This window comes from Cherax quadricarinatus, unplaced genomic scaffold (assembly GCF_038502225.1).
Source record: "Cherax quadricarinatus isolate ZL_2023a unplaced genomic scaffold, ASM3850222v1 Contig903, whole genome shotgun sequence".
NCBI lineage: Eukaryota > Metazoa > Arthropoda > Malacostraca > Decapoda > Parastacidae > Cherax > Cherax quadricarinatus.
This window is the reverse complement of record NW_027195929.1, coordinates 68570-83870: the sequence shown is the minus strand read 5'-3', so window position 1 is coordinate 83870 and position 15301 is coordinate 68570. Positions and strand designations below refer to the sequence as shown.

Here is a 15301-nt window from a genome sequence, read left to right as displayed (position 1 = left end):
AAATCAAGAGCCCCTCACCAACATCAAGGAACCTTCCTTGAGGGGTCGGGGAACTGGAGCAGATCAAATTCCCTAAATCAAAATTATAATCAAAAAAGCGCTAAGCCACAAGGACTATACAGCCCTAAATCAAAAGTCCCTCGCCATCAAGGAACCTTCCCTGAGGGGTCTTGGAATAAACTTTAAATTTAATATTCAAGGATCACTAAACCAGGAACTTAAAATAGTTTAGCTTCCTCTTTAAATATGCAATTCAAGCCAAACACCAAAGGCTTGCACAGCTCATACACCTAAAACAAATATGGGCGTGGTAAATAGAAGCTTAATCCCTTCCATCAAGAGCCCATCAGTCATAATAGGAGGCACTACACCCACAAGGGTTAGCACCTGGCAAGTGGGAAAATATAAAAAATTCTCCAATAACAATATTTAGGATTACACAAAATACCACAGTAATTACCGAAGTTTTACTCTTCATGAATGTATGGAATGGCTTAACAAAAAATAAATGTATCCCAACTAAAAAGTTAAGGAAAACTTTTGCCTTTATAATGGAATGATTCGACTAGTAGAGGGATGATTAATGGACAACAGGTGGTCAAGATGGCCAGAACTTAGTCTACCTCTTCGATGGTAGGACCAGAACCACCACCAGGAGCACCAGCGCCACCAGGGGCACCAGGGAAGCCTCCTGGCATACCTCCAGGCATACCACCGGGCATACCACCTGGAGCACCTCCAGCTGCTTGATACATCTTTGTGATAATTGGGTTGCAAATCTGTTCTATTTCTTTCTGCTTGTGCTCATACTCTTCCTTCTCACCAAGCTGATTTGAATCTAGCCACTTGATTGCATCATTGCAAGCTTCCAGAATCTTGTTACGGTCTTCTTCAGAAACCTTATCCTTGAATTTTTCTTCTTCCACAGTAGACTTCATGTTAAAACAGTAAGATTCCAGGGAGTTCTTGGCAGAAATACGATCCCTCTGTTTCTCATCTTCAGCTTTGTATTTTTCAGCATCTTGCACCATGCGTTCAATTTCTTCTTTGCTAAGACGGCCCTTGTCGTTGGTAATAGTTATCTTGTTTTCCTTGCCAGTGCTCTTGTCTACAGCAGATACATTCAAAATACCATTAGCATCAATATCAAAAGTAACTTCAATCTGAGGTACACCTCGAGGCGCTGGAGGTATGCCAGTTAGTTCAAATTTCCCAAGAAGGTTGTTATCCTTGGTCATTGCACGTTCTCCTTCGTATACCTGAATGAGCACACCTGGTTGGTTGTCTGAGTAAGTGGTGAAAGTTTGAGTCTGCTTGGTTGGAATGGTTGTGTTACGCTTTATTAGAGCAGTCATTACTCCTCCGGCTGTCTCGATACCCAAAGAAAGTGGAGTTACATCAAGTAGAAGCAAGTCCTGCACAGCTTCAGATTTGTCACCACACAAAATAGCAGCTTGAACAGCTGCGCCGTATGCCACCGCTTCATCAGGATTAATAGATTTGTTCAGTTCCTTTCCATTGAAGAAGTCCTGCAAGAGCTTCTGAATTTTGGGAATACGAGTAGATCCTCCCACAAGAACAATGTCTTGAATCTGAGATTTGTCCATCTTTGCATCACGAAGAGCTTTTTCAACGGGCTCCAGAGTTCCTCGGAACAAGTCTGCACACAGCTCTTCAAAACGAGCACGTGTAATAGAGGTGTAGAAGTCTATACCCTCAAATAAGGAGTCTATTTCAACACTAGCCTGAGTAGAAGAGGACAGAGTGCGCTTTGCACGTTCACAAGCAGTACGAAGTCTACGAAGGGCGCGCTTGTTTTCAGATGGGTCCTTCTTGTACTTTCTCTTGAACTCTTGCATAAAGTGATTCACCATACGATTATCGAAGTCTTCACCACCCAAGTGAGTGTCACCTGCAGTAGACTTTACTTCAAATATACCATCTTCGATGGTAAGGATGGATACATCAAAAGTACCACCACCAAGATCGAAAATCAGTACATTTCTCTCACCACCTACTTTCTTGTCAAGCCCATAAGCAATAGCAGCAGCAGTGGGTTCATTAATGATGCGCAGTACATTTAGACCAGATATTGTGCCAGCATCTTTGGTAGCCTGACGTTGAGAATCATTAAAATATGCTGGGACTGTAATTACCGCATCTTTCACTGTAGCTCCTAGGTATGCTTCTGCAGTTTCCTTCATTTTTATTAGCACCATCGAGGAAATTTCTTCAGGATAAAATGTTTTCTTATCACCTTTGTACTCTACCTGAATCTTTGGCTTAGTGTTCTCATTTATGACAGTGAAAGGCCAGTGTTTCATATCAGCCTGGACATTGTGATCATCAAACTTTCTGCCAATCAGCCTCTTTGCATCAAAAACAGTGTTGTTGGGGTTCATAGCCACCTGGTTCTTTGCAGCATCCCCAATAAGGCGTTCAGTATCTGTGAAGGCCACGTACGAAGGTGTCGTCCTGTTGCCCTGGTCGTTTGCGATGATTTCAACCTTTCCATGTTGGAATACACCTACGCAGGAATAGGTAGTTCCCAAATCAATACCTACCGCTCTTGCCTTAGCCATTGTTTTAGTTCTGTAAAAAAAAAAAAATCAGCATTAACATTTCATAAACAAATACAATGCAAATGGCATTTGTCTACAAATTACATTCGTAGTAACATCTTATATACTGAACTACATTACATACCGAATCCATATTAGGCATACCTCATGGTACAAACAAATTGGGTCAGACTAAATGAATTTTTTTATAAAATATTCCAGACATGGGAAACTAATTACATTTTAAATTTTATACAGGGATGGTTCTGACAGTATATGCATGTCAATGGGTGTACTTTGAAACTATTACTAGTAATAAAGTTATACTGACCTAACCCAAAGTAACACATGGCTATAATGTACAAGACTTGCCTGATACCAGTTTGTGTTGTATTTTGACAATCTCTGTGCAATTATAATTAAATGGTGTAACTGGCTAAAACTGACACCAGAGTTGACAGTAACATGGGCTTTAAAAATATCTGGAGAAAGTCAGGGCTATTCAAGATTTCAGTTAAAAGAAAATTTGCCAGCAGTGAAAAATGGATCAGTCACTTTAATAATGGCAGTGTGTAACTTTTGCCAAAGCACCTGTGAGGCATTCAGGGGATCCAAGGGATGGCAAGTCAGTGGTCTTTGATCAAGAGACCTTCAAGGGCAAAAAGGCAGGCCTTTCTTCAGGGGGACATTATGCCAGGGAGACTGTCTAGACCCATATTTCTCAATCTTAACCCTTGCAGAACCCTTTAAATTTTTGTTTCAGGGAACACCTATATAAAAATACATAAATTTCTTTTTATAAGCTTAAAGTTCACAAGGGAAATACTTCTGATAACTGGTTGAAGCCAAAAATAACTTACTATTTTCTTAAATTTATTAACAATTCTAAAAACCTGAAATCAAACTGCTTGTTCAAGAGACCTTATATGAAAGTCTTCCCTCACAAACCTTAACCCTATCTGTAAACAAAGACAGACAGAGATAGATAGATAGATAGATAGATAGATAGATAGATAGATAGATAGATAGATAGAGATATATATATATATATATATATATATATATATATATATATATATATATATATATATATATATATATATATATATATATATATATATATATATATATATATATATATATATATATATATATATATATATATATATATATATATATATGCGGAGAGCATGTATAGTCCCTTTATATAAAGGGAAAGGGGACAAAAGAGACTGTAAAAATTATAGAGGAATAAGCTTACCGAGTATACCAGGAAAAGTGTACGGTAGGGTTATAATTGAAAGAATTAGAGGTAAGACAGAATGTAGGATTGCGGATGAGCAAGGAGGTTTCAGAGTGGGTAACGGATGTGTAGATCAGGTGTTTACATTGAAGCATATATGAACAGTATTTATATAAAGATGGGGAAGTTTTTATTGCATTTATGGATTTAGAAAAGGCATATGATAGAGTGGATAGAGGAGCAATGTGGCAGATGTTGCAAGTATATGGAATAGGTGGTAAGTTATTAAATGCTGTAAAGAGTTTTTATGAGGATACTGAGGCTCAGGTTAGGGTGTGTAGAAGAGAGGGAGACTACTTCCCGATAAAAGTAGGTCTTAGACAGGGATGTGTAATGTCACCATGGTTGTTTAATATATTTATAGATGGGGTTGTAAAGGAAGTAAAAGCTAGGGTGTTTGGGAGAGGGGTGGGATTAAATTATGGGGAATCAAATTCAAAATGGGAATTGACACAGTTACTTTTTGCTGATGATACTGTGCTTATGGGAGATTCTAAAGAAAAATTGCAAAGGTTAGTGGATGAGTTTGGGAATGTGTGTAAAGGTAGAAAGTTGAAAGTGAACATAGAAAAGAGTAAGGTGATGAGGGTGTCAAATGATTTAGATAAAGAAAAATTGGATATCAAATTGGGGAGGAGGAGTATGGAAGAAGTGAATGTTTTCAGATACTTGGGAGTTGACATGTCGGCGGATGGATTTATGAAGGATGAGGTTAATCATAGAATTGATGAGGGAAAAAAGGTGAGTGGTGCGTTGAGGTATATGTGGAGTCAAAAAACGTTATCTATGGAGGCAAAGAAGGGAATGTATGAAAGTATAGTAGTACCAACACTCTTATATGGGTGTGAAGCTTGGGTGGTAAATGCAGCAGCGAGGAGACGGTTGGAGGCAGTGGAGATGTCCTGTTTAAGGGCAATGTGTGGTGTAAATATTATGCAGAAAATTCGGTGTGTGAAATTAGGAGGTGTGGAGTTAATAAAAGTATTAGTCAGAGGGCAGAAGAGGGGTTGTTGAGGTGGTTTGGTCATTTAGAGAGAATGGATCAAAGTAGAATGACATGGAAAGCATATAAATCTATAGGGGAAGGAAGGCGGGGTAGGGGTCGTCCTCGAAAGGGTTGGAGAGAGGGGGTAAAGGAGGTTTTGTGGGCAAGGGGCTTGGACTTCCAGCAAGCGTGCGTGAGCGTGTTAGATAGGAGTGAATGGAGACGAATGGTACTTGGGACCTGACGATCTGTTGGAGTGTGAGCAGGGTAATATTTAGTGAAGGGATTCAGGGAAACCGGTTATTTTCATATAGTCGGACTTGAGTCCTGGAAATGGGAAGTACAATGCCTGCACTTTAAAGGAGGGGTTTGGGATATTGGCAGTTTGGAGGGATATGTTGTGTATCTTTATATGTGTATGCTTCTAAACTGTTTATTCTGAACACCTCTGCAAAAACAGTGATAATGTGCGAGTGTGGTGAAAGTGTTGAATGATGAAAGTATTTTCTTTTTGGGGATTTTCTTTCTTTTTTGGGTCACCCTGCCTCGGTGGGAGACGGCCGACTTGAGAAAAAAAAAATTATAATAATATATATATATATATATATATATATATATATATATATATATATATATCTCACACACACACACACCTGTAATTATTAGTGACAATGTTGAAATGGATTAAGATAAAGGCAAAATGTCATGAACATACAAGGGTCAAGGAAATATTTTTGAAGCAAATTTAGATTAAATATGCTTCTTTAATATAAAACCTGTGATTTGTCTTTGTGCACAAATATGTGTGTGTCTTTGTTTAATTTTATATTCTTAATTTTACTATACACGTATGGCATATTCTTGGAAAATTCGTGGGTATTATAATAGTCTTCAACCTGTTATATCATTTAAAAACTTATAATAATCATGGGGGAATATGGTATGTATTTAGCAAAATCTGTAGTGCAATACCGCTTATAGGGGTCAGTGGACAGGAGCTGTATATGATCTCCATCAGTCCTGTGCCCTTCTCGGTATACAGGTACAGTTCATTCACCCATGTTTAGTAAATTTTCTTTTTTTTATCTTAATTTATTGACAATACTGGAAAGGCACAAGTTAATCTAGTAATCTGTTTTCGTTCTGTGTTGTATACGATTTTTTTTTTTTTTTGTATTTTGTAGTATGGTTAAATTTGTGCGAATGAAAACATCTGTACGAGGTCTCGAAGTTTGACCTCTGTTCTTTTTTTCATAAACCAGTTATCAGAAAATAACTCAAGAGAAAGATGATAATATCGTTTTTATGCAGAGGTTCCCTGAATCAAATTATTTCAAGGATTCTGCAAGGGTGAGAAGGTTAAACTGCTCTGTTAAAGTAAACGTTTTAAGTCACCGAAGAGAAGTGGATATGAAACATTGAAATGAGCAATGTACACTATTTATAGTATTCTGCATTCACTTGAAATTCCTGTACATTAAGCTAAAGCTATTATATTCAATGTCCTTGAACACATTCAGCAGATCTGTTTAAAAGTGTTTGCCTAGTACAATAAAAATTTTAAGATTAAAACTGCAAGAAGACCTTGGCGAGGAGTGCTGCAAGCATCTGCATTGTCAAAATTACAAACTACATGTATTTGCCAGAAGGAAAATTTCTTGCCAATCCTTCTAAAATATTAAAATGATAATTGAGCAAGTGCCTTTTAATAGGGAAGTGAATAAGGGCAAATGTTTACCTAAAATATATTTCATGTTAAGACTGACCAAGTTAAATTTTCAGATCAAACGAGCTACTATGTTATTCACAAAAATGTTGAAGCCGTCTTAAAACCACTTAGTATTAAAATTTTATTCTAGTGACTGGTGTTTGCCTAAAAATTTGCAAGCAAATTATGTCGAAAAGCTTAAAAAAAAAAAATGAAATTCTGAAAATGCTAAACATGACCACAACCTACATAAGCTGCCATTTACAGAACACACTTGGTCACTGTCAAATACAATGAGGATAAAATTACAAGAAAAGCTAAACATACCAGTTTAAAATAGCCAGCATTAACTAAAATTTCAATCTTAACAGTCTTCAGTGATTGTGGAAAAGATTGGGAAGAGCAGGAGATAGGAGCTGCTATTTAAGGAGAAACTGATTTTATCAAAGGAAAAAGAATAAAATCTGGCATTATTTTGGTGTAAATATTTTCCTACGAGATTTCTACAGTGAATTATAATTATAGCAACATTTGACATGATTACATCACACGTAATAGACCTAGGTGCATTTCCTTATAGTGAATATTTTACAATTTGAGGTATGATTTTAATAGCCCTCAATTTTTTGAATTGGGGAAGGTCAGATTTAAGCACAGGCCAGCTATGGATTAATTAGGTTTAAGGAAAGTGTCCTAATCGTTTTTTAGAATTTTCCCTAGAAAAGTGCACAATTAATGGATGTCTAGAGCACTGTAAACTGCTGGCTAGCAAGTACTGCAAAGCACTTGCCATCACATTCTTTGACAACTAGCACAACCTCTGGCAAACATGGTATGTATGCAAGGGATGGGGCACATCTCTTGAGCAGGGGTGGTGGTAGCATTAGCCTACTCTCTTAAGGAGGCAGTCGAGTTTTCTAGGATTTTAAAGTGATAGAAAGATAGTGGTATAGGTACATTGCATCAGAGGGGATAAAAATGAACAAAAATTGCCAAGAAGGGTTAAAGATCACAGTTGCTAATAAAAGGAATTTGTCATGCTGACAGTAGAGGGCAGCTAATAGAAGTGCTAGAAATTAAATTGAAGAGCTAAAATTAATTGCATGTGCAGGAAGTATATTGTGGGTCCAACCTGAATGACAAATGCCTTCTGAATACCTTTGATATTGTTTTGACAAGTTGAGAGTTACTACTCTAAACCCAGCCATGGACCAGGCAAAGGTGGTTGGCAGGGTATGTCAAAGAGTTGAAGGTCTAGATTTAATAAAGCAACAGACTACATGTACAGTATTAGACTTTAGTGACTAAAAAGTTGAGATTTACAGGCCCCCAAACCTAGATGCAAAACATTATGGGACCAAATTACCAAGTCAAAGCTAAAATGTTTTAATGGGAATAGCCTAAGTAATAGGAAATGTTCAGTCTGGCAACTTTCTAGATGGATCTTTTCTTAACCGACTGTACAGACGGAAATATGTTTTAATGATCTTGCTAAAAAGGAATTAAGAGGTTAATAACAAACCTGGGAAAAGCAATCAAATTAGTTAAAATTATCATGGAATTAACTGCAATGTAAAGAGACCCAAATTTTCATGAAGCAGATTTTGTGGGGCTCAAGGATTTTCAGTGATTTTCCTGTGGAACAGGTTGTCAAGCTGCTCAGGCACCCATGTTCCAAATAGGGAAATTAAAATTTGACCGTAAATGGTTAAATAGGATAAAACGTTGATGCCAAAAAGAGGCATTTACAGGCAAGTAATGAGAAATTGGATATGCATACAAGACTAACCATACCCCTGCCGGGATTGAACCAGCGGTCAGTCTCAAAACTCCAGCCCGTGGCTAGCTGGTCTAGTGGCTAACGTGACGGGCTGGAATTTTGAGACTCTCTGACCGCGGGTTCAATCCCGGCCGGGGTATGGTTTGTTTGCAATCGTGTCATTACGATTTCGTGAGTCATGCATACAAGACTGTTGTGGGCCACAACTGAAATGCTCTGCATAACTAGGGGCTTTCTATATAGAGTAATATGGCCAATGTCAACTAGGTTTGTAATAGTTGCATCATGTCTTTCAGAATGTTTTATATGCCCAGCATCTCCCTTATCCAACTTTACAGGTCCAAATTTTTTTATCATTACTATTACATGTCAGCATGCATGGGTTGGGCCCTCAGCCAATCAGTGATGTGGTAGCTTGCCTCTTAGGCAGCATTTTGGAGTCAACAGGAATTGGATTTTGTGAGGGTGGCTTAGCAGCCAATTAGCAACATGGATCAATGTATATGGTACAATCTACCAGAGCAGTTTAGTTTGTTTACCTTTTAAGTTATTAAAACTTCCCAAACTTATTCATATTTACTCTTCATAGCTGCATTTGCATTTCACAAAACTAACACTACTGCAAACAAATGGAACAGATTGAGCTTGAACCCGTGGCAAGTCTCTGAACTTGCAGGCCAGTTTTAGAACTCTTGCCTTGGGTTCAAGCACCCACCTACATTTGCAGGAGTTATGATTACCCCACCTTTAGCACTTCCAAGTTATTATATTATGCCCTCTTAGGTGTACAGTAAACTGGCCATTTCTCTTTGGATCAAGCAAGAAATTAGTGCACTGAAGCAGGATTTTAAATACATTTTATTTCAAGCAAAAAATAAGCCTACAAGCCCAAGTTAACGAGGAAAAAAATGAGGCAGAAATCAAAGACTATTGGGGATAAGAGAAGCAGACAAAAATAGGCCAGCAAATAAACTAGACAAGAGTTATAGAATGACCTAGATAGGTCATTCTATAACTCTGGGATTAACTACGGCACCTAAAAAATATGCAAATCAACACATTAAATGAAATGCTTAAGAATTCTGGTTAGCAGTAACTTAAAAACAGTGCATAAATATAAGCAATAAAGCTAATAGTTTCTTTGCCTCTTACCAGAAAACATAAAAGTTAAATTTACTATGTTTGGCCTATGATTCATACACTGAACTGCAGAGCTAGCAGTTACAGCCTGGTGGATCAGGCTGACCCACCAGGAGGCCTGGTCATTTTGGGAATTATTTGCTGGTACATAATATCAACCTAATTTAGCCTTTCTGAATGTGCCAGCATTTACCAATTATGGTACAATATTTAAATCAGTGGCATTTCAACAGTTTGGTCAGATCTACAGAAAACACTTACCAAAGACTCGCAAAATCATAATGACATGATTGCAAACAAACCATACCATGGGCTGGGATAGAACCCGTGAGTCATAAAACTCACGACTGACGTTTAAGCCACTGGGCCAGTTGCCCAGTGTCAGTTAAGTTTAATGACTGATCGTGGGTTCTATCCCCATCCATGGTATGGCTCATTTACATACCACAAAAGATAAAAAAATTTCATAAAATTTACATTAATACTACCATCACCAATTTGTATTTAAAGTAACATGAACAATTTGGGTATAAAGTCCTGTGCAGCTTCTGCCACCCTGCTGCTAGGCTGAGGGGCCTAAGGTCCAACTACCCACCATACATTACTATGTACAAGTAAAATTGTGGACTTCTGCATAAACAAATTAGATACGGGTAACACTTGCCTATTTTGGATACTTTTTGCCACACAGTGGCTTTAGTCCAATACAGGTGAATTGTGAAGATGTGGCAAGTAATCAGTCCCTCATCCTGGAGTCTGTAGACTCCAGGCTGAGGAACTTTATTACTTTATTGTCTTAGCCTCAAGTTTTTTTATTGGACTGATGAAGCCACTGTGGCAAAACATTTCCAAGTGTAACCCATGTGTAATTTATCAATTTGTCCTGGAACCATTATCTGCTAACTGAATAGTCTCCTGGCTTTTGCTTGATGGGTCTAACTTTCGCCCACCCACATCCACTTGTGTAACCTATTTTGTTGAAGCTACCCAGGGTTTATGCATCAATGGCCATTCCACAACTTACCAATTTTTTCCAACTATTTATGTCTTCAAATTATACACCCTAAATCATATCCCTTCTTAATTCCATGCATTTCCAGAGTGCAGATTCACTACCTCTTGTATCCTCGCAGGAAAAATACCTGAGATGGGAGCAACTTTCTATTTTCCAACACATCTATGTACATTCTCTAATGGAGTCCAGAACTGTAGCATAACCAAAATATGGCTTTGCCTACCCTACCCCTCAACCCGCCAAGCCAAGTTACCTACCCTACCTCACCCTGAAGGCATTACTAACTTTAAACATGAGCACTGCAGATCTACTGACCAGTGCTAGAAAAGTCCAAGTCACAACCACTTCGTGTACTTCTATGGGGTCCAGACTTCAGTGTCCTATCGTGCAGAAGGGGAATTACCAGAGAACCCTTAGACAATATGGTTATCAACTGAGCTTTTTTTTTTTTTTTTTATATATATAATGGACCATGAAGCCAACAACAGTCTAGCTGATCAGACCTTCATTCACCAGTCAGCCTAGTCATGGAGCAGGCCGCAGGAATGCTGACTCCAGACAGGTAATGTTCGTACTGAAGAATTAGAAACATGTGCAACACATCTGGGTATTTATTGTAGCAGTTTCGCCAACTAGTGGTTTTATGAATACAATAACGTGAAGAATTATATACAAAATATGAGGTAATCTGTCCCTCAGAGGCTGCCATAGTGAAGAGCTCTGTTCCACAAGGAACAGTACTAGCCCCCCCATCTTATTCCTCATCCTCATATCAGACAGATATACACCACAGCACCGTATAATCCTTTGTGGATGATACTAGGATTTGCATGAGGCTGTCATCTGCTGAGGACGCGGTTAACCTCCAAGAAGATATAAACAAAGTTTTCCAGTGGGCAACAGAAAACAATATGATGTTTAACGAGGACAAATTCCAACTACTCCGTTATGGAAAACTGGAGGAGATAATAACTAGAACAGAGTATACTACAAACTGGTCATACAATAGACCGGAAAAATAATGTAAGGGACTTGGGAGTAGTAATGTCTGAGGATCTCGCTTTCAAGGATCACAACAGTGCCACAATCACAAGTGCAAAGAAAATGATAGGATGGATAATGAGAACATTCAAAACGAGATGCCAAGCCAATGATGATCCTATTAAAATCTCTTGTTCTCTCTAGGCTGGAATACTGCTGTACATTAACATCTCCATTCAAAGAAGGTGAAATTGCAGATCTAGAGTGTAGAGATCCTTTACTGCACGTATAAGTTCTGTCAAGCACCTTAAACTACTGGGAACGCTTGTAAGCACTTGACTTGTACTCGTTGGAATGCAGGAGAGAGAGATATCATAATCTACACTTGGAAAATCCTGGAAGGAATGGTCCCGAATCTGCACACAGAAATCACTCCCTACGAAAGTAAGACTGGGCAGGCGATGCAAAATGCCCAATTAAAAGTAGAGGCGCCATTGGTGCACTAAGAGAAAACACCACCAGTGTCCGGGGCCCAAGACTGTTCAACAGCCTCCCATCAATCATTAGGGGAATTACCAATAAACCCTTGGCTGCCTTCAAGAGAGCTGGACAGATACCTCAAGTCAGTGCCGGATCAGCCGGGCTGTGGCTCGTACACTGGACTGCGTGCGGCCAGCAGTAACAGCCTGGTTGATCAGGCCCTGATCCACTGGGAGACCTGGTCATGGACCGGGCCGCGGGGGCGTCGATCCCCGGAATAACCTCCAGGTAACCAGACTCAGAGGCTGCACATTTTCAATTCATCTTGTCGGTATTATATAAAATTTATGTACAATGTTTATACTATTTCATTATGTTTACATGCAGCTCACGGGGAAGGTTATACGAACATTAGTTTAAAAACATAAGAAAGAAGGAACACTGCAGCAGGCCTACTGGCCCATGCAAAGCAGGTCCAAGTCTACTACCGGCTAAAGCCGATGCCCCAACCTAGTCAGATCAGGTCACATTCACTTAAGGAACACGGCAACTGACCTAGTATCACAAGTTAATCAGGTCCAACTCACACCCACCCATGTATTTATCTAAACCCATTTTTAAAACTACACAACGTTTTAGCCTCTAACTGTACTCTGGAGTTTGTTCCACTCATCCACAATTACCATAAGAACATAAGAATGAAGGAACACTGCAGCAGGCCTACTGGCCCATGCGAGGCAGGTCCAAGTCTCCTACCGGCTTAAGCCAATGCACCCAACCTAGTCAGGTCAGGTCACATTGACTTAAGGGAGGAACACGGCAACCGACCTGGTAGCACAAGCTAATCAGGTCCAACTCACACCCACTCATGTATTTATCCAACCTATTTTTAAAGCTACACAAAGTTCTGGCCTCTATAACTGTACTTGGGAGTTTGTTCCACTCACCCACAACTTACCAAACCAGTACTTTCCTATATCCTTCCTGAATCTGAATTTTTCAACTTAAAACCATTGCTGCGAGTCCTGTCTAGGCTAGATATTTTCAGCACACTATTTACATCCCCTTTATTTATTCCCGTCTTCCATTTATACACCTCAATCATATCCCCCCTAATTCTACGTCTTTCTAGAGAGTGCAGATTCAGGGCCCTTAGTCTATCCTCATAGGGAAGGTTTCTGATACATGGGATCAACTTTGTCATCCTCCTTTGTACATTTTCCTGAGCATTTATATCCATTCTGTAATACGGTGACCAAAACTGTGCAGCATAACCTAAATGAGGCCTAACCAAGGATGTAGAGTTGAAAAACAACCTGAGGACTCCTATTATTTATGCTTCTTGATATGAAGCCAAGGATTCTATTAGCTTTATTGCGAACACTTATGCACTGTTGTCTTGGTTTCAGATTACGGCCTGGTCACAGACCGGGCCGCGGGGGCGTTGACCCCCGGAACTCTCTCCAGGTAAACTCCAGGTAAACCAGAACTCCTAAATCTTTTTCGCAATCCGTAATATTAAGATCTACATTACTTAGTTTATATGTGGCATGGCTATTGTCTTGTCCAACATTTAGAACTTTGCATTTGTCTATATTAAACTGCATCTGCCACCTCTCCGACCACTGCATCAGTCTACTCAAATCTTCTTGGAGTGCTCTAATGTCCTCGTCAGAATGAATTCGACGGCCTATTTTGGTGTCATCGGCAAACTTGCTGATGTCGCTCTTTATGCCCTCATCTATGTCGTTTATGTAGATTGTGAACAGCAGGGGGCCCAACACTGACCCCTGTGGAACACCGCTCGTGACGCTTCCCCACTGATTTCTCCCAATTTATGCAAACTCTCTGCTGCCTATTTGTCAACCATGCCTCTATCCAGGAAAAAATTTCCCCTATTCCATGTGCCTTAATTTTCCTCAATAGTCTCTGATATGGGACCCTGTCAAAAGCCTTACTGAAGTCCATATACACAATATCATATAATATATAGTGCTTTCCCATATCCTTCCTAAATCTGATTTTTTTCCAACTTAAAACCATTGCTACGAGACCTGTCTAGGCTAGATATTTTCAGCACGTTATTTACATCCCCTTTATTTATGCCTGTCTTCCATTTATACACCTTAATCATATCCCCCCTAATTCTACGTCTTTCTAGAGTGTAGATTCAGGGCCTCAGTCTATCCTCATAGGGAAGATTTCTGATACATGGGATCAACTTTGTCACCCTCCTTTGTATATTTTCCAATAGCATTTATATCCATTCTTGCCTGCCATCGGTTCAAACCCCACTAGTTCTGTGGTTTGTTAGCTATCTTATTACGATTTCGCGAACCATGAAAGGTTGGTTTTGCCTTAGTCTAACTAAGCAAGTTGAACATTGAGGTAAGAAGCCGGGGTTCCTGTGGACCAAACTACCTCCCTGGCCTGATGGCTAAAGCTCCCACTTCACACACGGAGGGTCCGGGTTCGATTCCCGGCGGTTGGAAACATTTCGACGCGTTTCCTTATACCTGCTATGTTCACCTAGCAGCAAATAGGTACCTGGGTGTTAGTCGACTGGTGTGGGTGGCATCCTGGGGGACAAGATTGAGGACCACAATAGAAATAAGTTAGTCCTCGATGACGCACTGACTTTCTTGGGTTATCCTGGGTGGCTAACCCTCCGGGGTTAAAAATCCGAACGAAATCTTATCTTAACCGTCGTGGACTTCACATCATAGAAATTCACATATTAGCTATATTAACCAGGTAGTGTCAGGAAACACCCGACTGCCTCACAGATACCAAAATGACGAGAAAATTAAATACCAAGCTACAGAGGTGTGTAGAATATCTAGAGATGCTTAATTAAACCTACAAGTTAGAAGTGGATAACAAAACTTACTTAACAGCAGGAAACTAAAATAGTAAAGGAAGCCTTTTAAATAGTATACCGAGGCAACGAAGATTAAGACATTAATATGGAAGTGATGACGATGGTGTTGTTCCCTGCAACACAACCTTGTGTACCTTAATGACTTACAATAACCTTGGTTAATGGGGTTAAAAGCCTGTCTACTACACTAATTATTACACTCTGAACACCTCACAAGAAGGATTAAAATGGTGATTATTCTTAGTAAAGTAACACAGAAATATACCTTTCAGTGTATTGTTAGAAGTGTCTTACCTTAAGTATGTATCTGAAGGTGCAGTGGCTGCGGGAGTGAAGCAGCGAGCGTACTACCAACCTCAGTGTGAGCCCCGTACTGCTGCCTCTGACGCCGGATGCTTCGTCACCACCGCCGCTCCCACGAACCTTCTAGAAGCTCCCTCCTCCTTCAACCCTTCAACCAATCACCG

At 39.5% G+C, this 15301-nt stretch overlaps 1 protein-coding gene across 1 annotated transcript; it reads right to left on the bottom strand.

Moving 5' to 3' along the window:
• Positions 1 to 452: 452 nt before the first annotated feature.
• Positions 453 to 15287, bottom strand: LOC138851533 (heat shock 70 kDa protein cognate 4). Its single transcript, XM_070080745.1, has 2 exons — positions 15129 to 15287; positions 453 to 2592 (listed from the first exon to the last, which is right to left on the bottom strand). The coding sequence occupies exon 2, from the start codon at positions 2580 to 2582 to the stop codon at positions 615 to 617; it is 1968 nt and encodes a 655-aa protein (XP_069936846.1). The 5' UTR covers positions 2583 to 2592; positions 15129 to 15287; the 3' UTR covers positions 453 to 614.
• Between the last annotated feature and the right edge of the window lie 14 nt (positions 15288 to 15301).